General features: G+C 36.3%; 2 protein-coding genes across 3 annotated transcripts; both read left to right on the top strand.

Moving 5' to 3' along the window:
* The first annotated feature begins 2,958 nt into the window (after nt 1–2,958).
* Nucleotides 2,959–5,620, top strand: LOC118853688 (olfactory receptor 8K3-like). Of its 2 annotated transcripts, XM_036763876.1 has the most exons (2): nt 2,959–2,974; nt 4,713–5,620. In XM_036763876.1, exons 1-2 carry the CDS (start codon nt 2,959–2,961, stop codon nt 5,618–5,620), a joined length of 924 nt encoding a protein of 307 aa, XP_036619771.1. The 2 variants fall into 2 exon arrangements, with proteins under 2 accessions (XP_036619771.1, XP_036619770.1); XM_036763875.1 differs by lacking the exon at nt 2,959–2,974 and having other exon boundaries at nt 4,679–5,620.
* A 7,321-nt stretch (nt 5,621–12,941) lies between these two features.
* LOC118853545 (olfactory receptor 8K1-like) lies at nt 12,942–13,889 on the top strand. Its single transcript, XM_036763676.1, has one exon. The coding sequence runs from the start codon at nt 12,942–12,944 to the stop codon at nt 13,887–13,889; it is 948 nt and encodes a 315-aa protein (XP_036619571.1).
* The last annotated feature ends 12,560 nt before the right edge of the window (nt 13,890–26,449 follow it).

Genomic DNA, 26,449 nt, shown 5'->3' with positions numbered 1-26,449 from the left:
TAGCTCTGCTACTGGCAGCTCCTGCTTCAGCTGTGTCTGTAACTGACGTAACTGTCGTAACTGCCTCTGTAACGGTCGTTGTAACTGTCGCTGGCTCCAACCGGAAAAGGAAGAGAAGAAATCTTCAAGCTGTCCTCTCCCCTCTTATAGGGTTTTTGACATCATCAAGCTCCGCCCAAATGACCAGGGCCGATTGGTTCCTGAGTTGGCTCCTCCCCCTAGGGTAGACCAGGTTCTGGAGCTAACACCTCCCCTCAGCCAGCCCCATGACTCATCACACAGGAAGTTCTGGTCCTGCCCCGGAAGAGCAAGCCCCAGCGTCCAGGGAAGCTCAATGAGGTAAACTGAGTCATTCAAAGAAAACAAAAGCCATTCTGGTTACACCCTCCCTTCTGACCATCCCCTCCTCTTTTTTTCCCCTTTCCCCTCCTACTACCTATAGGACAAATTAGATTTCTATGCTTCTCAGGGTATGGTATTCCGTTCTTTAACCAAATCCGAGGAGAGTAAAACTCAAATACTGGTCTTCTCCCTCCCTTCTTTCCCTCTACTACAACATGTTTTTGTGCCTCTTCATGTGATATTATTTACTCTTTTCTACTACCTCCTTACCTCTTCTCCCAGAACCATCCCTTTATATTTCTTAATTATATTTTTTATCATTGTATCGGTTATTTTATACTGATATCCATAGTCTATGAATATCCCTTTCTATTGTCATAGTGAATATACTGTTCTCAAGACTGACATGTATATATATATATATATATATATATATATATATATATATATATATATATATATAAAACATATATGAAAACAAAATATTCCTATATAAGGATATAAGTAATTAGCCTTATTAACTAGGTGTTCACCCTCCCCGCCCATTACCTTTTTATGTCTCTCTTGAGTTTTGTGTTTGGAGATCAAATTTTCCATTGAGCTCTGGCCTTTTCATCAGGAAGGTCTAGAATTCCCTCGTTTCATTGAATACCCATCTCATTGCCTGGAAAATTATGCTCAATTTTTCTGGGTAGTTGATCCTTGGTTGTAGTCCAAGCTCCTTTCCCTTTTGTAATATCATATTCCAATTTCTCCTGTCTTTTAATGTGGAAGCTGAAAGATCCTGCATGATCCTGACTGTAGTTCTGTGTTATTTCAATTGTTTCTTTCTAGCTGCTTGTGGTATTTTCTCCTTGACCTGGTAATTCTGGAATTTGGCTATAATATTTCTTGGAGTTTTCAATTTGGGATATTTTTCAGGTGGTGATCAATGGATTCTTTCGATGACAATTTTACCCTCTGGTTCTAGGACCTCTGGGCAATTTTCCTTAAGGATTTTGTGGAAGATACTGTCCAGGCTCTTTTTTACATCATAGCTTTCAGATAGACCAATAATTCTTAGATTTCTTTCCTGGATCTATTTTCTAGGTTGGTTGTTTTTTCAATCAGATATTTCATGTTTTCTTCCATTTTTTTTCATTCTTTAGACTTTGTTTGACTGATTCTTGATGTCTCATAGAGTCATTAGCTTCTACTTGCCCAAGTCTAATTTTTAATGTTTTGTTTTCTTCCTTTATCTTCTCTGCCTCCTTTTCCTTTTGGTTGATTTTGCTTTTCAATGAGACATTTTCTCCAATTGCATTCTGATTTTCCTTAACCAGTTCCTTGATTTTACCTTGTAAAGATTTGTTTTCCTCATTGATTTTTTTTTCCATTTTTTCTTTTACCTCCCTAATTTGGTTTTAAAAGTCCTCCTTGAGTTCTTACAGGAATGCTTCTGGTCTGGAGACCAGTTCACTTTCCCTTTTGAGGTTTCACATGTGGGTGTAGTGTCCATGCTGTCCTCTTCTGAGTTGGTATTTTGATCATCCCTGTCTCCATAATATGAATCTATCGTTTTTGATAGTTTCTTGCTATTGTTTTTAATGGTGTTTTTTTTTCCCCTCCTGGTTTCTGAGGTGAATCTCTGCTTCTGGGGCTTAGGAGGCTCTGTCCTAAGTTTCTTGTGTTTATCATTGTATGCTATGGCCTCTGGTTTCATGAGGTGTGGGGGAGGGGTGGTCTGGCTGCTGGGGGATCTCCTCTTCCCCGGGACAGTTCTGCAGAATGGGTGGTCTTAGCTCTTGTCTGTGCTGGTGTGTGCCACTTCCCCTGACTGTGCAAAGCCAAGTATGGGGTCCTGGTGTTGATTAGTTACCTCCACCCCCTGGGGATCAGTAACTTTCTTTGTTCTGCTGAGGTGGGGCCTGCTGGGACACCTCTCTTCCTGCACGAGTCTCCTTCTGCCACCACAGGAAGGCCCCTCTCCCCTACTTCTGTCACTACTGAAGCCCCACTTCTGGCTCCTCTGTTTCTGCTGAGGTTTTATTCTCTGGATTTATTCAAGGGAGGGATATGAGCCGTTTTACCTGGCCATCATGGCTCCCCAAAGTTCAAGAAGGGGAGCTTCAAATTTTTAGAAAGCGGTTTGGAGGCCTCCGGGCTAGCTGCTCCCCTGGCTGCAGGCACTGAGCTCAGACAAACTCCTGTCCTAGGCTGAGAGGCCTGGGGCTCTATCACGGCCATAGCCAGTACTTCTGCCCTGGGCCTCTTTCTGCTCTGGTGTTTCACTCACCCAGCGACCTCCCAGACCGACATGCTGGCTGGATCTCTCTGCTGTTCATGGCTGGTTTGGTCTGGTGCCCTTGCATTTGCCTAGGGTTGGAATCCTCCAGGGTAGTTGCTCCAGCTACCACAGGCTCCATGCTCCAACAGATTCCCGTCCTGGGCTCGATATCTGATATTCTTAAACCAGCTAGGTGGCTCAGTGGATTAAATGTTAGACTTGAAATTGGGAAGATCCATCTTCCTGACAGCAAATCTGACCTCAGACTCTCATTACCTGTGTGATCTTGGGCAAGTCACTTAACCCTGTTTCCCTCTGTTTGTCATATATAAAATGAGCCAGAAAAGGAAATGGCAAACCATTCCTGTTTTTCTGCCAAGAAAACACCAAATGGAGTCATAAAGAGTAAATTATGATAGAACCCACCGAACAAAATATTCTAAAGGCAATCTAGTCTCCTCACATCCTCCTGATGATTTCTGGGAAAAACTAACCTAATGTACCATTTTAACTAAATAGACTTCCAAAAAGGTAGGATCTTCATCTTGCACATTCAACCTTAGGTTATCTTATAGGTACTAGATTTTCTTCATTTTCTAAGCTTTTGAGTGTGACTGGATAAAATAAATTGTTCAGATTGTCTACAGTCCTCTCCCAGAAGGCTCTGAAAATTCCTTAAACTTGCTCCAACTGGAACAATATCAACCATAACCAGGAGCCTGACAATGGTTGGTATATAAGAAATATTTCGTGGAATTGGGTAAAATGTTACATATTGTTACACATTAGAGACCCCAGATCTCACCAATTTCTCTGAGATGATAATTGGGAAACTCATTAAAGTTCTCCAGTACTTCAGGGACATGGTCTCAGTGGGAAATGAGAAACACATAAATTCTCCCTCAAGTAGCTGGCAATAGTGAAAACATGAGCAACCCACAGAAGATTCTAACTTCCCGGTGAGCAGTAGCATTATCCTTGGTTTGTTATTGAGGTACAGTAAGTATCAAACATTTTGATGGGGTTAAAGCAGTTCATTTCCAAAATTCTATCAGTATGGGTATGTGGGTGATTGGGGAAATTTAGGGATATGTTGTAAATTCATTAAAATTAAAACTGCATGAAATGATGCTAGGAAAGCCTCCAGATGAGAAAGATAGTTCTGAACAATGACACAACTGGTTTTCTACAACCGGAGATATCAAATCACTTTTGTCAAAGAGCATTAATCACTAATAATATGTGAGAGCACAATTGCGTTTGAGAACTATGTTGTACAACTGAACATCATCTGAAGAACAACTTTATTTAAAAAACAAATTTTTTGGAAAAAATCAGGCATCTGAATTCTCAGAAGAAAGGCATTAAAACATCAAAATTCCAGACCTAGATCACCTTCACAATCTAGGAAGCCAAATATTCTATCTTAAGTAAGGTGACATCGAGGTGATGCTATATAGTTTGGTTATTCATATTGTTTTCCTAGACGTCTTACTCATAATGACAAGAGGAGATGGAGAAAGGAAGAAATGCTAAACTTTAATCTCAATGGTTTAGGTAATACTTGTGACGGGCTGGGTTTTTTTTTCGGGAACATATAATTGTAGAGAGTAGCTTGTCTACCACAGTTACAAGATTAACATAGGGTCACACATAAAAGTTTTGCATATGATTCTTAAACCATGGTTTTCTTGGCCTCAAGGACAACTCAATACCTATTACACGACAATGCTTTTATTAAGGATTCTCATATATGGTACTCTCCTGCAGTATCCCATTTTTTTCTACATGCTGATTAATTAAAATAATTTAAAATTTTTGTTAATATTTTACTGTCTCATATCTTGACTTTATAAAACTTTACAAATAACTCCTGATTTTGTGTAATAAAATCACATTCACTTTCCATTGGGGCCAGAATATTGCTAAGATATAATATAATAAAATGATACAAATGGATTGTAATTCGGTGGGAAAGTTCTTACTCATCTTGTCTATGACATTTCTGCCCACCAACTGGCTAACTGATTAAGGTGCTTCTTCCTTTTATTCTCAGATTATATTCCCTTGATGGCAGAAATGACCAAGTTGAATGAAACCACAGGGAGCCAGGTGACTGAATTCGTTCTCATGGGCATCACAAACCATCCTGAGCTGCAGATCCCACTCTTTGTTGTGTTTTTCCTCAACTACCTATCCACAGTTTTGGGGAATCTGGGCCTGATCATCCTACCCAGTGTTGATTTCCACCTGCAAACACCCATGTATTTCTTTCTCAGGCATCTGGCATTTGTAGATCTTAGTTATTCCACAGACATCGGTCCAAAAATGCTGGTCAGTTTCATTGTTGAGGGAAATACCATTTCCTTCAATGGATGTGCAGCACAGCTGGGTTTCTTTGGGATATTTATCAACAGTGAATATTTAATCCTGTCAGCCATGGCCTATGACCGCTATGTGGCTATCTGCAAACCCCTTCTCTATGTGGTCATAATGTCAGACATGGTATGTTGGATCTTGGTCGCTATCTCATACCTTTATAGCATTATCATAAGCCTTCTGGTCACAATTAAGATTTTTAATTTGTCTTTCTGTAAATCAAACATAATAACACATTTCTACTGTGACCCTCTCCCCTTATTATCCATTATATGTTCAGACACCAGTGAGATTGAATTAATCATTATGACCCCTTCTGCATTTAATTTGGTTTCTTCCCTCCTGATCATCCTTATCTCCTACATGCTCATTCTTTTGTCCATTCTCAGGATGAGCTCTTCAGAGGGCAGAAAGAAAGCCTTCTCCACCTGTGGCTCTCACCTGACAGGGATGGTTACGTTCTATGGAACACTTCTTTTCATGTACCTGCAACCCCATTCGAACCACTCCTTTGATACAGACAAGATGGCCTCTGTGTTTTATACCCTGGTCATCCCCATGCTCAATCCATTGATCTACCGTTTGAGGAACAAAGAGGTGAAAGGTGCATTGAAAAGAATCTTTCAAAAATGATGTTAGCATTCTCTTTAAAATCCAAGATGGAGTTTGATTACAGTATATTATTAGATAGTGGAATCAAATGCTATCTTGGATTTGCTTGATTTCTTAATCAAATTTTTCCCAATTCTCTCTTTTTGTATAAAAACATGTCTTCCAGTATTCAATCAGAAAATGATTATTATTTGTTAGTTTTTAGTTGTCAAACTGGTGAATCATAGTTTTGCGCATCTATGGATTGAAACTGGCAAACTGAAGTTACGGTAAGGACAAACTTGACATTTAGATATATTTGAAAGAAGAATGGCAATCGACATGGGTAGTGAGAGTTCGTGGACATGTTGTTTCCCTTACTATAATGTAATTACCTTGATGGAAAGAAATATATTTTTTTTTAAATTCATCTATGTCTGCAAATGCTTAGCACAGGGCATGGCTCCAGAACTTTCTCAATTTTAGTAAATGGGTTGACTCTTACACAACAGAAGAAAACTTCAGCCAAAGGTGGGAGGCTCATTTGGGGATAAATAAATTTTGAATTTTATAGATATTGTGTTTGCAAATTCTTCTCTTAGTTTGTTTCAGATTTGAACTCAGGTCCTTCTGACTCTAGGACTGATGCTCTACTCACTGCACCACCTAGCTGCCCCAAGTTTTCCTATTAATACAATGTGACATAATCAGAGGTCTCACGCTTGAAGTCATAATTTCAATGACAATGCTGAGCCAGAATGTCAGAAAATACATTTAACACAGTACTACAGTGGCAGATCTATGCTGGCTGCTGGTGGAAAAGATGGTATGAGTCAGCCCATGTGTGTGTATACATACATACAAACACACACACACATACATCCACACATATATATGTGTGTCTATATGTATGCACACATATACATATGTACCTATGTGTCTGTGTTCATATATGTATGTATATACATGCACATGTGTGTGTGTGCATGTGTAAAAGTGTAAGGGATATAATAAAATATTGGATTTGCAATCAAGAAGACTTGGATCCAATCTTGCTGCAATTTGCCTAATTTCTTAAAGCCTCAGTTTCCTCATCTGTAAAATAGTTTTAAAATATATATTCTACCTACCTCAGAGGGTTGCTATGAAGCTTTGATAAGATAATGTTTATGGACTCTATCTGAATGTCAGCAGTTATTCCGTTTTTCTTACTGAAATTCTTATAACAGTCTTAAAATGTATATAATGAAAGCACTTACATTTTTCTCACTATTCTGAAATAGTCTATTTAAGAGGAAATATATAAATAAAAGACAAAGCAGAACAAAACCCAAATCTGGCCTCAGACATTTGACAGACTTACTAGCTGTGTGACCCTGGGCAAGTGCCTTCACCCCAATTTTCCTGTCTTCCCCCCTCTATAAAAAATTGGAAAACTCTACCATGTCAAGGACATGTATATTGTGAGCCTCCAATCACATTTTCCGTGCCTAAATCAATTTGATTCTGCTATAACCTGGAGGCATTCCAATTACATTCATGATTTGAGAATCATACGCAATGCATTCTTCCTGTCTATCCATGAGCAGTTGTTGTGGACAAGGACTGAAATGATGTAATTCAAGATTTAAATGAATCCATCATATCAAAGACCAGGAAACCATGAGATGTATATAGATTGAAGATAATATTCTGATCTGATTGTCCATACAACACCTAAATGTGAAAAGTGTCTTCAAACCTTCTGCCAGTTTCTTTGAATAGCAATCATTCCTAGGAGCTCCATGACTCCGTAGAAGTGTAATGATTTGTGGCCCTCTTTGTAGGGGCTAGCCAAGATCTTCATAAGGATAGAACATCACCTCAGAAACCCCTAGATAGGCAAATCCTCTGGGAGCTCTGCTGTGTGTTGTAAAAACAGGAAGAAAATACACAGACAAATGGGAGTTTGAAAATCATCTTTCATATGGGAGGAGATGCTCTGTGTTGATGAAAGACCTAATTTGTTGTTTAAAGTGTTGGAACTGGAGCATAGGAGAGGACCAGTTATCCTGGCTGTAGACCACGCAGCAGTCAGGATATCATGTCAGCAAGCCCTTGATTTGTGTAGGTTTGCTCAAGATCATGAGGATGATGTGCTATTGTGAGAGAAGTGGAAAAATTTGAATGATGCAGTAATGAAAGCTGAAATTCACTTGAGAACCTAGAGAGAAGAAGCTCATAGACACAGAATGTTTCCTTCAAAACCTGAGAGGACAATGTCTGTCACGGGATGAGGTAAATCACAGAGATGATAATGAGTAACCTCTGCGCAGAGTCTAACTATACAAAGATGGCATCATATGCACAACTCACACATAGGTCTGTGACAAAACCCAGTGTTAGACAGAAAGATATCAAGGATAGAATTATAGCTGTCTATTTAAAGTGAAGAACTTAGTTATAATTCAAAGGGAAAGGATACTTGTAAAATTAACACCTTCAGAACATCTTTGAAATAGTAAAATGGACAAAAGTTTATACACAGCAATTGAATGACTCTCAACCAAACGTAAGGCACATAAGAAGTTTATGTAGCAAAGAGAATTTCTAGGGAAGGGTCCTCTTCTTTTGCCAAGGCACATATCAGTGGTGTCCTGAGGCCAAGCTCGTTTCAGAGGAGCATGACATTGTAGTAAATAACCTCAGTGAAGTAGCTACAGCTATAATTTAGATCTCATTCCATTTTGCGTGTTTTATCTCTTTCACCATTTATATCTGTAGGGGGACTTGTTGGCAGAGGTGGAACCCAAGAGTGTCTTTCTTCCTAGAATGTTGGCAATGGGGCAATTGGAAAGGAAGAGGAAGAAGCATATGACTGATCTGTGATTTTTTTTCTAGGTAATCAAAAGTATCAATCTTGTTCATCACTGCTTAAAGAATACAAAGTGATCAATGTAAAACTTCACATAATAAAGGATCTTGATATTCCCGTATTCAATAAAGCTAACAACTTACGTTGTTTGGTGCAATATTTTTTCCTAACAAAAACTCTTGCAAGCACTACTAAATCATTTGGAAGAAATTAGGCAAAGACTACCATATCATACATGGACATGTGTGTAGTGCAGTGAATAGAGCACCAGGACTGGAGTCAGGAAGATTGGAGTTTAAATCCAACCACAGGCACTTGCTAGATGTGTTAACTTCAGCAAGGCATTTAAACTCTGTCCCAGTTTCCTTATACATAAAGTGGTAATAATTAGAATACTTACCTCAAAGATTTTCTGAGAATCAAATTACACAATAGTTGTTAAGTGCTTATCACAGCACCTGGTATGTAACATGTTCTATTTAAGTGATCGCTATTATTATCATTAATATTATTACACCACATTTCATCAGTGATGCCAAGTGGATTGATGAGCTAATTATAAAAGGGACCATCATATAAAAGAAAAGATTAGATATTTATTATGTCTATGAACTTAGCTATGTTTGTCTACCGAGCAATTGACAAGTATCTGTGAAGCACACTCTCTGTCCTGTACGGTATAATAGCCTCTGGGCACATACAAGAATAAACAGTTCCTATGTGCTAGAGCCAAGCCCTGAGCCACAGTCTTCATGATTTTAAGGTCAGCCTCCCATACATTATGCAACACTCATCCCATTGTCTTTCATTCCCTATCATTGGTGCCAAATATCTGGGAAAGAGAGAGAATACTGTATCTGCAAGGATACTGCAAGTTCTGAATAGGGATTAAACAGAGATGGGCACACAAGACATCCCCAGTAAATGTGTATGTAGGGTGATGACATTACTAGCCTTATCATCTAATATTTCAAAAAGTTTACATTGTACAATAAAACAGCTCTTTCCTGTGCACAATGCAAATAATTTCAAATATATTGGGGTTATAATTAAAGTAAATTATTTCCAGCATGAAAAAGTAAGTTGTCTTCTTTAATAATAGAAGGGCAAGGATGACCTCCATTTTTTTTTGTTTTTATGGGGAACTGATGGGCATGTGTTTATTTGTGAGTATTATTTCACTGATAAGACCCACAGTGAGGGAGTGTATAGTCAAGTACAGTTTTTGCTAGAATTGTAGGCAATGCTAGGTAGCCATTGAGATCACTGTCAAAACTCATTGCTTTCTAATGCCAGAAGTCAGAGCACGCTATCACTCTTGATATTGTGCATTTCCTAATCAGGCTGCAGTGAAATGTTGCTCCACTAGATATGGATTCACATTACCAGGCAATGAGCATTATATTCAGCAAAACAAAAGACATGTCAATGTATTGATTTAAATCATTAATTTTACTTTAAGCATTAATTGGAATAAGAATGAAACACACACAAAAGCCATTAATCATATTTTATAAGCATCATTGTGGGTCGAGGGAAGAATATCAATACATAAAATGAAACTAATATCTTGTTAGTCAAACCATGGGAGATTCCGTCCATTTATTTTGTTCGTTTATTTCTCTCTGCTATTTCTCTTATGTAGTCTACATAGTAAGTGTTCTCTTCTTTCTAAACTTTTCTGGTTCAACATTATTTAATAGATATTTATTAAGTTCCTGCTATACAGCGGGTACTAGGAGACATGCTGAGGATTCAATAGCAAAATCAAAACTGTATCTGTCCTCAAGAAGCTTCTGTTCTCATGAAACAAAGCAGCACATTCATAATGATAGGATGGAGATATATTCTTCAAAAGCAAAAGGCAAGTTTGATCTCAAACCAACATACATTAGTCAAAATTAATGATGGGATAAAGAATACAGACTAAGTCAGTATCATAGTTTCTTCAGAACCTCTAAATCCAAGGATTTCATAAAATTGGGAAAACTACTCACCCTAGAGAATATTGATTTCTGTTGATCAATATAGGAGATTGGGAAAAAGACTTGTGACACATCAGAAATATTTACTGAGTCCTGCATCTTCTCCCAATATACCAAAATTGATGACTACTGATATTAGTGCCTACTTATTTTACTTACATATGTTAGTGTGATGTTAGACTGGATTTACCATCTCTCTTTCTCACTCAACCAAGCCAGGCTTCTAAACGCTAAGCTATGTTAAATGACCAAGAATTAGGAATATCCTAAAATGGAGTGCCCTATCTCTAGAGTTAAGAGTTCAATAAATTTATTTTGACACTATTGTTTTTAATGTTTCAAGTCAATACAATTAATGATCCATTTTCAAAAAAGTTCTTGGCATCATTAAGAAAGTGAAATAGGTAATTATTAAATACTTACCTTATGCCAGGAACTGTTTTAACCACATTACAAATAATACTTTATTTGATCCTCATAAAAACTCTCTCAGGAAGTGTTATTGCAATCTCCATTTTGAAGTTGAAGAAACAGAGGCAGATAAGATTAAATGACTTGCCCAAGGTTGCACTGATAGTAAGTATGTGAGGTCACATTTGAACACAGGTTTCCTGACTGCAACCCCACGAACATATCAACTCTGCCAAAAAATACCTGATAATAGTTTCATTTGAGCTGCACAAAAATCTTGGGATGTAAGTGCTATTATTAACCCTATTTTGCAAGAAGGACAAAAGAGGAAAAACATATTATTAGATCACCTGGCTACTTATGAGGGTAGATATGTATTAGTTTTTAACTTCTGGAGCAATCCACTGCAAAACCTAGTACTTTCTAAAAGCTCTTTGTAACACTCTAAAGGCAATTTATCCTGTTCAGCTATTCTTGGTTATTTCCAACACTGAGCCTATTTATACCTTCTGTCATAGATATGTGTACAAAAAGGTAAGCTAGACTACATCCTGCACATCGAATGTTATAGAATACTCAAGGTAATTTAAATTCTTTATCTACTTGGCTTTTGGTCTTTGGATGGTTAAAAAAAAGCTGTTCTAATTGGCTGCAGAACTCTCCCAGAAGCCTCTGCCATGTCCTTGAGCCTGACACAACCTGCATAATAGCATCCACAATCAGGAGCCTGGTAATAGTTTGTATTTAATAAATTCTTTTTGGTATTAGTTAAAATTCTAGACACTGTTACATAACACAGACACTTTGTCTTGGAAATTTCTAGCAAACAATAATAGGAAATTTTTTCATGTTCCCCAGTACTTCAGGGACATGGTCTCATGGGGATTAAGAAACCTATAAACTCTACCCCTAGCAGCTGGCAGAAGGAATAGAATGAACAAGCTACAAAAGATTCTATCTTCTGGGTGAGTAGATAATATTATTCTTTGTGATCTTCTCAGTAAAGTTGATATGACAAAAACATGTAGATCTGAAGAATCTCAACTCAAATAGCCAAGAACAATGCTCACCTGGGTAAGGCAAGGTTAATTGAGCAATTTAGGGACCATGTTTTGAATTCATTCAAATTCAAACTACATGAAAGGGTGTTAGAAATGTAGCCAGCTGAAATGTCCTAGCTATGACCAATATCACCTACACTTTTCTGAAAACAGAACAAACAAATAGATTTATCAAGGTGCGCTAATCAAAAATTAAATATGAGGGCCAAGGGAACTTTAAGCTCTATGCTATGCAAATGGATAACATCAAAAGAACAAGCTTATTTTTTAAATTCCATTCACATGTCGTCAAATTATAGGCATTGCAAATGTCAACATTTTAAGCTTTTGTAATCCTTGCTGCAAAATTATCTATCTTTGGAAAGACAACAGAGAAGTGAAGCTATAGAGAGGATGGATATCCATGCTGTTACCAAGGTGTCATATATTTCATGTCTGAAGGATTTAAAATGGAATAATTACTGGACCTTTATTTCAGTGGTCTGGGCACTCTTAAGAAGAAAATTACATCTTGACAAGACTGGCCATCATTTTATTTTCAATCTATATTTGTAGACAGTAACCCAGACTACCAGAATGTTATATGAATAATTCCAGGTCACCCACAAATATTTTGGATATTGTTCTGGAACCCAAGTCTTGTTTATTACAAGATCAATGTGATACCTAATTCACCAAAATTCTTCCATTAAGTGTTATCATATACTCAATCCTCCTTCACTGTCTTATAATAATGTATCTACACACTGATTAGTTAAAATATTTTAAAATTACTCACAGTATTATTCTATCCTGTCTCCATGAGTTAAAGATTTTCACAATTGATTCTTTATTCTGTAAAATAAATCCATAATCACTTTCTTTTTGGTAACATAATGATGACATGATATGATTTTATATTTAACATGATATGATGATGTGACAGTGAAATATAATATTTTGTGGGGGAATTACTGCTTAATTTATCTAAGACATTTCTCCCCCTTAACTGCTTAATCATGGAAATTATATTGAATAAAGACTTCTTTTTATTCTCAGATCATGTTCTTTGGATGGAAGAAATGACCAAGTTGAATAAAACTATGGGGAGCCACGTGACTGAATTCATTCTTATGGGCCTCACGAACCGTCCTGAGCTTCGAGGTCCCCTGTTTGTTGTGTTTTTACTCAACTACATGATCACAGCTCTAGGAAACCTGGGTTTAATCATCCTAACTAGTGTTGATTCCCACCTACAAACCCCCATGTATTTCTTTCTTAGGCATCTGGCATATGTTGATCTTGGCTATTCCACAGTCATTGGTCCAAAAATGCTAGCCAGTTTCATAGTTGAGAAAAATACAATTTCCTTCAATGGATGTGCAACACAACTAGTTTTCTTTTTGATGTTTATCATCAGTGAACTTTTTATCCTATCAGCCATGGCGTATGACCGCTATGTGGCTATCTGTAAGCCCCTCCTCTACATGGTCATCATATCAAACAGGGTATGTTGGGTCTTGGTGGCTGTCTCTTATCTCTATAGCATCATGATATCCCTTCTCATCACAATTAAGATTTTTAATTCATCCTTCTGTGAATCAAATGTTATAAGACATTTCTATTGTGATAGTCTCCCTCCTTTGTACATTATATGCTCAGGCACAAGTGAGATTGAATTAATCATTACGATCTTTTCTGCAACTAATTTAGTGTCTTCACTCTCAGTTGTCCTTGTCTCCTACATGCTCATTCTTGTGGCCATCCTCAGGATGAATTCTGCTGAGGGCAGGCACAAAGCCTTCTCCACCTGTGGCTCTCACCTCACAGTGGTGATTGTGTTCTATGGGACACTTCTCTTCATGTACCTACAGCCCCAATCTAGCCACTCCTTTGATACAGACAAAATGGTCTCTGTGTTTTACACCGTGGTCATCCCAATGCTCAATCCTTTGATCTATAGCTTGAGGAACAAAGAGGTAAAGGGTGCCTTGAAAAGAGTCTTCAAGAAATTGATCTAAGCATTCTTTTTAAGGCCCAATATATTGCATGATTTTGTTTGATTATTAGAAACAATCAAACTTCGCCTAGATTTCTTATTCTACTTTTCTCCAATTCTTTTCTTTTCTTGCAGAAAAAATAAAACATCTCTCCTAATATACATTCATAGAATTAATTTTGTTTGTTTGTTAAATCATCAAGTTTCAATAAATAGTATTTTAGAGAGTCTTTGTGACTGAAGGGAAGTAGAAGAGCAATTAGTCCAAATTATTTCTATAAGAAGTCTCCTCTCTTATGTATCCCAATGTGAGCATCCCACCTTTGGTTGAAGTTTTCCTGTGTGGGGGAATCAGTCAGATAACAACCATTTAAAAAAGCTGGTTTGAGCTATTTTGAGAGGCTCTGAGTATACAAAGATAAATAAAAAAAATTCTTGTCATCAAATAATTAATATTTTATTGAGAGGAAAATATATACATCAAGGTGACAATACACACTACATTAACCATTCCAATTTTGAATACCTCTGGTTTTAGAAAATTTTTCCTTATCATAACCTCAGTTTCCTCTGTACAGCTTCCATGTGTTACTCTTGATCTTCTCTGTGGTAAAACAAAAATGTCTATTCCCTGTTCTTTGTGGCAACCATTCAAATATTTAAAGGAAGCTTCAATCCCCCCTGCCACTCACACACACACACACACACACACACACACACACACACACACTATCTTTAGTACCAAATATTGCACTCTTGTGTTGGAATGGAAAGAACACTGAGTTGTGCTGGGTTTTAAGCTTGAAACTTTGCTAAGACATTTGGGGAACCTTGTATAGTTAGAGGATCTGTGTCCAATTGCCATATGTGCTACTTGTGACCTGTGACATTCTGAGCAATGTTTAACTTCTCTGGCCTTCACTGATTTATGAAATATATGAATTTTACAATATAATGTTTAAGATCTGTTGCACTTCATCATCCATGATGTCAAGACCACCTGTGTTGCACATACATCACAAATTCTTCAACTAATGCTCGTATGTCACTCTCTTATCCCTCATCAATATTCTAGCTGCCTTCTTCTGTTCTCTCTGGAACTTATCAGTATCACTCTTGAAGTGTGTAATCAAAAATTGAACACAATCCTCCCAAAGTGTTCTGGCCAAGAGAGAATGCAACTAGACTAGCATGACCTATTCATGGACACCATGCCTTTCTTAATGGAGATTACTGCAACTTCTTTAGATTCTGATATTTTTCTAGACACATTAATGTTGGTGTGAACTAAAATTCCAAAGCCTTTTGAAGAATCTGTAAGCAGTCATTTCTGCCCTATTTTTCACTTATAAGGCTCCCTCCTCAAATTAAATATAAGACTTTCAATTATTTGTCTGTATTGAATTTCTTCATGTTGTTTATCTCATCTTACTGCATTCCGTGTTTAGGAAATGTGAGGAGAAACTTGGTAGTGCCTAATGGGGAACTGTGCCTAGACCTATCACTTTCCTTTATGTTTCATTGGCTGATTAGGTAGAAAGTCCCTGTTAGATAGATCTCAAGGTTTAGAAATTTCTCTTCCATCCTCTTTCAATCTCCATTATGGGAAGATGGAATGCTCTGCGTTAGTCTAAAGACTGTAATTCTGCATTAGTCAGTATCACTGCCTTTCCTAATATTTTCTTCAATGAGAAAGGACTGGGAGAAGTATTGTGATCACATCTTTTTAAGAAGTACCTACATATTCTGGCCTAAATAAGAGCTCATGAAGTTATGATACTTGAGAAGGAAAGGTACTGTCGGATCAATACTGTGAAAGGAATATCGTGATTGTGTAGGAAATGTATTTAAAAGCAAAGTGCTGAAAATTATCTTTTTTCTCCAGAGAAATGCTGTGCTCACAGTTTATAACAAATGAGTTCCTTTTTCTTGATTAGAAAACTGAATCATTTAATTAATAATTATTTTAGCATTATAATATTTGAGAATGTGAACTTTTCATAATTATTAAGATGATTCCCCAGAATTAATTTTATTTTCAGTGAAAAAAGTAGCTGATGACTCTCTCCATCAATAGTCATCCGTTCCCACCTGTTCTTTGTACCTATGAACAAAAATAGTTCCAGAGGCTACCCTCCTCCAAAGGTATCCTTACTATGGTTAAGTGGTCCTTGGGCAAGATTTGGTTTTGTTTCGCTAGAATTGTTAAATGTGTTGTCTTTACACTGTTTCAGAGTGATGAAAACAATGTCAGAGTGTTTTCATGACACACATTTTAAGATAAGGTCTATGGAATTCAAAGGAATAATGTGAATCATAACTGACATGAATATATTGAGTTTATAAACATTGCCTCATTTAAGTTTTACAATAGGTAAATAGGAGATAGGTAATAGATATAGAAAGATAGAAGATAGATTGATAGGTAGATGGATAGATAGATGGATAGATGTATATAGACACCTCATTACAGATAAATAAATTAAAAGATCAAGTAACTTACTGAGGCCATGTAGGTGATAATTGTTGGAGCCAGCATCTGAATCAGGTCTTCCTTGTTATTAGTCCAACATTCTATGCTTTATACCTTACCCTAGGCTACCTCTCAACCTAGGGTCATCCTAATACTCAGTGTAATTGTTGCCATCATTATCATTAAGTTCTCATTTATTTAATGACTAATGCTGCATACCATTAATGAATTTGGTGCTATGGTAGAGAAAAGAAATATCAGCCTAAGAGCATTACCATATTCAAGGTATTATGGTAGTCCCAAAAAATGCATAAGTGGTAAATATCCTGTTGGAAAGTTGGCAAATAGACATCAAGAAAGGCAAATAGAAACCAGGTTTTCATGCATTTGGAAAACTGTATTAAGACAATTAGAGAATTTATTCAGAATTACTAAATAAAACATGCTCTACCAAATGGGAAAAATAGCTAAAAGAATAGATATTGAGACTCAGAAGTCTATTTGAATGGTAAGTGAAAAAGAATAGTGAATGAATGAAAGAAAAATTGACCATGTACTCTACAGAAAAGAAGAATTGACCAGGCTACACTTCCACATGGATAACTTCTTAGAATGGTGGCTCTAAGTTCTATGCTAGAAATATGCATACTTTTCTGAGATTAGTTACCCTCATATGGTGCTTGGGCTTACCTGCCCATCAGTAGAAAGTGATTATCAGTGAGCACTGATGGTGATGAGCATAGTTGGCTCATTTTTAACAGTGATCGCTGCCCTCAATAGTGGCTTTTGGGATCAGGTTTGAAGAAGCTTGGGATGTCTGTGTACCAGACAAGAAAATCAAGTTCAGAGCATTTCAGAGGCTTGTCTAACTCAAATCACCATCTCAAGTTTTGAGGACTGATACTTATGTTCCCTGTAATGGATATGTTAGTGTGGATAAGGGCTTATTGCAGTTTCTCATCTTCTTACTTCATCCATAGCAATTAAATTGTGTGCTTAGCAGGATTCCCTTGTATAGATTGATAATATGGCATCAAAAAAGAATTCTATCAATTCTGGAGCATGTATATTGTTAGGCCCTCCCCATGGCATTTCCCATGCTATGCCTCTTATAATCTGCTATATACTGTAGGCATTTGCATTACATTCATGCTATGTACAATATGGAATTCATACCTACACATATTTAGAAGTTTTTATGAAAAATGAAATATTATAATTGCAGATTGAGTTGAATTTATTTTAACAAAGAGCAGGGAAAGGTGAGGGTAAGTGTGGAGTGAGGGATGGCATGCTGGTTTGGTAGCATTCTTGTTTAAAAATGAAGATAATGTCTCCCAAATCTGTGGCCAATTTTTTTTTGTATTTCTAATGGTAGAGTGGTTAAAGGAGAACAATAATAGCTGAGTTTAATGCCTCCTTAGGAAAGTCAATACTGCTTGAACCACTTTGTAGAGGCCAGGAAGGATCTTTGTAGAATATAGTCAATTTCTCAAACTCTGGCAGACAATAAAAGACTCTGGGTGCTTGATGGGGTGAAGTAAAAATAAGAGAAAATATGGCACAATTAGCATATACTGCTTGGATGCCTTTGTTCCAATGTATCTGCTTTCCAGATCTGGGATATACCATAATGTGAAAACCACACTTGGAAAGCATGAATGGTAGAAAGGATATGATTTAAAAATGCCATAGACAAGACAGTTTTTGTTCAAAAACAAAGAGGCCTCTATCAGTCATGGGTTGTGGTACAATGCAGGAAACCTAATGAGTTATTTCTGTCCAGTGTAGTGCATAATAAAAACATTACACACAACGTTATCACTGATAAAATTTTAGCTGTCTATTGGGAGAGTCAAATTGTCCTTTCAAAGTCGAAGCTCAATAAGAAGAATTTTTTTTAGAAATTAATGATTTCACAATACCACTGTAAAATAACAAAAAAATGCACAAGATTAATATATTAACCAAACATAGGGTATACATGAGATCTAGATATCAGAGCACATTTACAGACACTGGTTTTCTTCAATTGTCAAGGGATGTGTCAGTAAAGTCCTGAGATTGAGTTGGTTTTAGAGGAGCACGGCATATTTGAGTTACTAATGCTTTGGCTGGTCATCCTAGATATGATCTAGGACTTATTTCAATGTTGAATAGATTTTTCTCCCACAATGTTTGTCTCCATCAGAGATGGGACATTAGGGGAGAGAAAAGGAATGTCATTGTTCCTGGAATGGTGGCAGGAGTACAATAGGAGATGAAGAGAAGGGAACGCATGTTTGATCCCTGATTCTTCCGGAGAGTCAAAATCATCAAAACCATTTATTCCTGGTTAAAGAATACAAAAAGATGTCAGCAGAAAAGAGTATCTAAGCAAGAATCATAAGAAATTGAACTCAATAGTCAGTTATTCAATAAAGCAAATAACTGGATACTTGGGGAAGAGCTTTTTGACAAAAACTACTGGGAGCATTGCAAAACATTTGACAGAAATTAGGTGTAAACTAACATTTTAAAACATGTACCATAATAAATGCAAAATGAATCCTTATCCTGGGGCAGCTAGATGGCGTAGTGAATAGAGCACCAACCTTGGAGTCAGGAGGACTTGAGTTCAAATCCAGTCTCAGACATTTGACACACTTACTAGCTGTGTGACCTTGGGCAAGTCACTTAACCCTTCATTCCCCCTCCAAAAAAATCAATCTTTATCCTGAATATAAAATGGTGACTTAGTAAGAAAAAAACAGAAGTACTTTTCATAGGTGTAAATAACAACCAAACGGTAGACAAGTATGTATGAAGCATATAAACCATGATAGGCAAAGGGACACAAAAAAATGAACAAGTAACTGAATGAATGAATGAATGTTACAGAATTCATATTGCCAGTTATAGAACTTAAGCCTAGTTTTTCATGATTCCAAAGCCAGTCTTCCAACAATTTAGTTATGAGGAAGTTATTTTTGTTCCTCAAGCAAACACTACAGAATAATAGGTTATCGACCTAGCCACCAGCATTATACATTTACCTGATATGTTCATTTGCTCATTCCCTCTCCCAGAAATGTGTATTTTCTTGGGGAAAAAGCAGCAGCATCATCTCTCTAAGCCAGTTATTTGGCAGCTATGCATATGGGAAAAATGATTAAATGTGATGAGTGCAGCAAAGGGGTTAGGAGTCTGGCTTTGGGTGGGTTATCTACTGATAATTAATGAGATGACTTAACTAATGGCTTTATATTTAGAAAAATGTGGATGGGTTGAAATGTTAACCACATGAGCAACAATCAACATGGAAGAGATCACAGACACATTGAAATGCCGCAGATAAAATCAAAATACTGCGTTCTGTCAAATTTTTAAGTATCTATATTTTAACTAAATATCTGAATAATTTTACAGATTTGCAAGTGACTGATTACTTTTGAGACAGTCATCACATAGATAGACATGCCCTAGTAGCATAATTCACTTTTGTGAGACAATATTCTAGAAGCTATGAAAGTCTTTTAATGCTTTCAGAATTTCATTAATATAGAAGTTTAATAGTGGAACAAAGTAAGTTCTTTGTCATAAAACCCAGAAAATATTTCAGGAAAGTGATTAAATGTTCTAACGATCTAATATTGAGATCATTTCATAAGGTGTCATTGAAGAATCCAACAAACAAAGAATAATACACATATTATTATTTGCTTTCTGATCTAAATAAATATTTGGTAAATGTATATATTATTATGTGTGATTTTAATATTTACATACTTCTGAGAAGTAACAGCATATTTATAATAGAGTTTGCTTTTGAATCAGAAGACCTAAGTTCACATCATGCCTCTGACATATACAAATGAAGTGACATTTGCCATTAACGTCTTAATGTCTGTGGTCACTCCTTAGGTCTATTTTATCATTTATTGTTTACTTATTAATTTGAGAGAGTGGAGAATTTTTCTTTTCAATTAGCAAATTACGGGTTTCCTATACTACTAAAGTGAAAATTCTGGATGACAGTAACCCTCTAATAAACATATGTGAGAATATGCACACACACACACACACACACACACACACACACACACACACACCTTTATTTATCTAAAAGACATGAGGGAAAAAAATCTAAATCCAATTTGGAGTAAAATTTAAAGAAATAGAACTGTATGCCTTTTGACATGGATCAACTACATATCTCATCACCATTAAAATTCTTTAGGATAAAGCCTATTTCAGAATTTCTAAGAGTGTTCTGATATAATGAAATTTATACATTAAGATTAGTAAGAAAATTGAGGAGATGTCGAGTGTTTTGAGCACTACAGAAGGTATGTATGGATGCAATTCTATATACAGATTACAGATAGATAAATAGATAGATAGATAGATAGATAGATAGATAGATAGATAGATAGATAGATGGATGGATGGATAGATGGATACATATACACTTACCTCTTAATGTCTGTGGCTGCACCTTAGGACCATTTGACCATTTTGTTATTTATTGTTTACTTCTTAATTTTAGAGAATGGAGAATTTTTCTTTTCGATTAACGCATTATGGGTTTCCTGTATCATCAACGTGAAAGTTCTGGATCACAGTAACCCTCTAATAAAGAAATGTGAAAATATGTGCACAAAACGACAAAGAGACAAACACACACACTCACACACACACACCTTTATTTATTTACAAGAGAGAGAGAAAAACAAACTAAATCCAATTTGGACAAAAATTTAACAAAATAGAATTCTATGCCCTTTTAAATGGATCAATATATTTTTCATCACCACTAAAATTCTTTGGGATAAAGCCTACTTCAAATTTCTAATAGAATGATCTGAATCTGACACAATGAAATTTATACATTAAGTTTAGTCCAAAAATTGAGGAGATGTAGAGCGTTTTGAGCAATACAGATGGTATGCACTGATGAAATTATATATACACAGGTTACGTAGATAGACAGATAGATACACTTACATATAATAGAAATTAATATTTAATACATAAAATCAACAGATATAAAATGGCAGAGCTCATCATTGCTACCCTTGCTATCTGTGCCTTAGCCTCACATAGTATGAGACTCCTGGTGCCCCAAATGTGTCCACAGGAAGGAAAAGGGAAGCTCAAGGAAAGAGAATTTCTCTCACTTAAAGCTTTTCAGAAACTTGAATAACCAGATGAACAGAAAAATGTCCAAGGACTCTTAAGGTTTGTGTAGTAACAATATTTAGACAGATTAAAAAAGAGTCCTATCTTCAAGAAAGTGAGATTCATAATACGATTATTTTTAATATAATTATGTGTGATGCTGGTAAAAGTGGTAAGTTATGATAGTGTAATATTTTTATCAATTTGTATTACAGATAAAATGTTGACATTAAAACTGATTGTAGATGCTAATCCCAGAAATATTCCCTGAGGAGATGACATGATATGTTAATTCTTTTGAAGTTTTCCTGTTCTTTAGGGATAATGTCTCATGGGCACCAAGAAAGCCATAATTTCTCCTTCGTGCAGACTATATTAGTGACTCCATGAGTAAGATACAGAAAATTCACCACAGGTGAGACTATTTCCCCCTTCGTTTTCATTTGCTATAGTTGAGTTCTAAAAGATTATCACAATTAGTAATCTCTGGCTTAATATCTAGGTATCTCCAACAGGTTCCTGTGACTCCAGCTGAAAACCAATTATGTAGGCAACTTCACTACCGATGTTACAGGTAAGGCTTTTGAAGGCTGAATCAACTGAATTGCCAGGCTATCTATCATTCAAGGACTCCCAGTTAGCAAGGCAGAGAAGTATTCTAATAATAAGAATTGTCAGGGCAAGGTAGAAGCTATACAGTGCCATTTCTTCACATGGAATTTAATTAGAGAGATAAAATCCCCACTCAGACATGCTGCTTGAGGAACAAATCAATGACTTTCCTTGGAAGCCTCAATTCAGAGCCTAAATATTCTTGTCACCTTAGCGAACATGAAGGCTTATAAATATTGATACCAATGTTGTTTTATTCCACTTGACTGGATCATGCCTCTAAGCAACCATAACTTGGTAAATTCAGGAAGTTATGTGATATAATAGATGGAGTTCTTGGCCTCCTGTCAGGACTGAGTTCAAATCCATTCTCAGAAACTATCTAGCTGAATGGCATTAAGTAAGTCAATAAACAATTGTCTGCCTCATTTTCCTCCAATCTAAAATGGAAACAGCACCGACCTTCCAGGGTTATCTTGAAAAACAATGGGGTACTACTTGTAAAAGGCTTGGCACAGTGTCTACAATGTAATACATGTTATTTAAGTTCAAGCTAAATATTATTATTGTCATTATTACCATTGAAATGAGAAAATATTTTTTAATTTGGGAACAGAAAAATTTTTATGTTTTACTCCATAGGATTTTGCCCAGGCATACTTTTGCAATCCCAGATATTGGCAAATTAAATCAATTTGTATAACATATATTATAAGGGGGGAAGAGTAGCTGACTATAAAGTAGTTCAGTAATCAAATTATATATGCTCTTGCAACATGTATGAAATTAGGAATAAAATTTTGATGAAACATTCCTCTAGGCTGGGCTCATTCTGGCTCTCAAACTCAGACATTACTCATGATTTATAAAAGGAACACTAAAAGCAACGTCTACATCATTTTATTTGCACTAGAATAATATATCAACAGCACTCATCTCCCTTCCGCATTCCGTGAAGTTAGAATTATATGGTGCATGCCTTGCAGAATGGTCCATTTTTGCATCATTTTGGCTAGTGACAACTTCAGAGTAGAAATTTTGGTGGTTTCTATAATATTTATGGTGAGCCTATAATCTCTAGAAATAAATGAAAGGCCATAGTCTTACAAGTATAACTTTATTATTTAGGTGGGTTTTTGTTTTCAGAAAGTAGGGAGAAATAGAGATGCATTGAACAACGCCCAAATATTAAAATAACTTTGTATTTTATTAGTTTGGTTTGAAATACTGCCTGTTTAAACCAGGTGAAAACATCAAATTTGCATTTCCCCACTCCTCTTTTAAATGCTAGTCAGTTTCTACTCAGTGTGGCTTCCTTCCTAGTTTGAAAATAATAGAGGTTGCAGGTGACCATGAGTGATGAGGTTTCATTATAGCGGTATACTCAAAAGAGATTTGCCTCATGTATTTCATGTGACAGATTTCACTCTTTTGCTAATGTCCAGCCAGCCCAGAAACCTATTTCCTTGACCCTTTACCCCACAAAATCATAATATCCCAATATGAATAATTTTGACTTGAAAAGTTCTAGAGGAGAGCTGAAGCATAGATGCCTTCAAGTAACTACTGAAACTCACAAAGAAATCAGGATTTATTGCTGTTAACATCTCGTCTTTCTGCATGTCCATCATGCTGGGCTACAGTATTAGCTGGCAGGGTAATAAGAGGTAGCTAATAGGTGTTTTATATGTGCTAACTTATTTTAAATTTCAGCAGCAGAGTCCCCTGTATCTAGAAATAGCACATACACACATTCCAAAACTATCATTCAGTAATACTCATATGCATTGTGTTCATATATGGTCTCTGACAGATATCCAAAGGATGAATTTTAAAATGTCAGTCTTCTTTCTTGTCATTCCATAGCATACATTATGGATGCATATATTATAGAAGCCCAATCTTCCTCAATAAATTACTATTGACCTGCCCTCCAGAAAATTGGCAAAACCAGTACTTGTGCTATTTTCTTGTATCCTATTCCATCTAATCTCTTAGCTATTTTCATGGAGGGAGTCTCCTGCACATCGATCCTCTGAGGTGTGAGGGGAAAGTCCATTTCACTTTGTCTATTGAATCTGCATATACTGAAGTTGTAATGGGTGAGGCAGGCTCAGGATTCTCAGGCTCCTTTATTTTTTTCCAGATTAGGTTGCCTTGATGGAGTTCATGGACCAACAGAATGGAACTTTAGGCAATTCAGTGACTGAATTAATTCTCATGGGAATCACAGACCACCCAGAGCTACAGGTCCCCCTCTTTGGTGTGTTTCTATTCATCTATTTGGTCACAGTGGTGGGGAATTTGGGCATGATCATTCTAACAAAGATTGATTCTCACCTACAAACTCTCCTGTACTTTTCCTCAGGCATATGGCATTTACTGGTCCACTGTCATTGGTCCCAAAATGCTTGTCAATTTTGTAGGAGAGAAAAGTACCATTTCCTATAATTGGTGTGCAACTCAGTTAGCTTCCTTTGAGGTTTCCATTATCAGTGAACTTTTCATCCTTTCTGCCATGGCTTATGATCGCTATGTGGCTATATGAAAGCCCCTCCTCTACACAGTCATCATGTCAGACAGGGCATGTTTGGTCTTGATGGCCATCCCTTACTGCTATAGCACCTTTCTGGCATTGCTGGTCATCATTAAGATTTTTATTTTGCTTGCTTTGTCCAGTCTTTATTCTGGAACAGTGCTTTGTATGTTGTGAATGATCATTTATAATTTCAGTTAGCAGTAACAGAATCATTTCTGTCTTTCTCAACACATCATGAAGCCAATCATGTTTACCTTCCCATGTTTGGCTTTATTCTTGGTCGTTCAAGACATATGGTAGAGATAATAAGTTTTATTTATACTCTTGAAAAGGTACAGATTTGAAAAGAGCAAATGGCTTTTATCCACTTTGTACTCTGTTGGTTGGATGTGGGAGGTGCCTTCTTTAGGTAGAGAGATCTGTCTGAATAACCCTGCATCCCAATTGTTAAGCTAGGTATTTCCCATGACAGCCTCTTTGTTTTAACCACACAAGGCATATCCTAAACTTGATATTTCTGTTTAAGGTTGTTTCTCAGAAATCTATCTTCCCCAGAAATAGGGAAGATATTTATTGCTTTCTCTTTGGTACTAAGTATTCCTGAATAACCTTTTGAATCACATCAGTTAGGAAGGATTTCAAAACTTTTACGAGTTGTTATTTGAAAACCTCTAGTTGGCATGACTCTACTACTTGCTGAGATATCTCATTCTTTAGCACAAAATGTTTTGTAGTTTTTCATAAGTCTAAATATGCCTCTTTTTAAACCTTACTCATTATTTCTCATGACATGAATTCAAAGCTCATAACCATCCTTGTTTTGCTTATCAATATTCATTCTCAAATGTGATGAACCAAATGATAACACAAGGGAATAAACAGATACATAGCATTTAATATGTGCTGCGTAGTGTAGTATGACTTTTTTTATTTTACAAATATATCATTTGATTTTCACAACAACCGTACGAAGGAAGTGTTTTTATTATCCCCAATTTGTAGTTGAGTAAATTGAGGGCAGAGAAGTTAAATGTCATACCCAGGGTTACATGGCTAATAAGTGTCATAAGCTGGAATTAAACTCAGGTCTTCTGGATTCTAGGCCCACCTCTTTATCTACTGCACCTTCAACTGCCTATAAATGGAACATATTTCAATAATTTTTTTTTCTTACCAGATAAGAATATGTTAGGAACCGTAGTACCTTCTGGTCAAAATCCCAATGAGTCAGTATCTTTGTACCTAGATTTGCTTTATAGGATGCATTGGAGCAATGTAATGTTCAGTATTGGTTCTTACTTGTTGAATACATTGAGCTTTATCAATGAGACTTGGTTTGCCCTTAATCTCTGGCTTGCAGTGACATGAGGCTCTTTGGGCTGCTAGTTGACAGATCCTATTGCTTAGGTCTACAATTTGCTTTATTTCACTTCATAACTGTAATTCTCCTCTGTAGTAACTTCTCACATCTCTTAATTAGATGTTCTGATTTGTTTGTCTATTAAACCACACTACTCACACTAACTAAGAGGCTCACCATCACGTTTAAATCATGGAAAGAATCTTAAATAACTCTTGATGTATTCAATATGTTAAGGATCAATTATTTCTTTAAAGTGAATACTCCCCTTGCCAATGTAGATTGAAGCCTTTTTACAATTTCATAGATTACTTAATGACTTGATCTGTTTTGAAAAAAAAAATGTATCCTCTAGTCATCCATACCTCTTCAAACTGTGGCTGGCCTTTAGACCATAGGCATATAGTATGCCACAGTGACTTCCTCAGAACTTTTCAA

This window comes from Trichosurus vulpecula, chromosome 6, assembly GCF_011100635.1.
Source record: "Trichosurus vulpecula isolate mTriVul1 chromosome 6, mTriVul1.pri, whole genome shotgun sequence".
NCBI lineage: Eukaryota > Metazoa > Chordata > Mammalia > Diprotodontia > Phalangeridae > Trichosurus > Trichosurus vulpecula.
The sequence above is the reverse complement of the archived record's forward strand: the minus strand, read 5'-3'. Positions and strand labels throughout refer to the sequence as shown.

Coding starts and splice junctions, on each gene's coding strand:
- LOC118853545 (XM_036763676.1), top strand. CDS start 12,942: ATGGAAGAAATGACCAAGTTGAATAAAACTATGGGGAGCCACGTGACT.
- LOC118853688 (XM_036763875.1), top strand. CDS start 4,679: ATGGCAGAAATGACCAAGTTGAATGAAACCACAGGGAGCCAGGTGACT.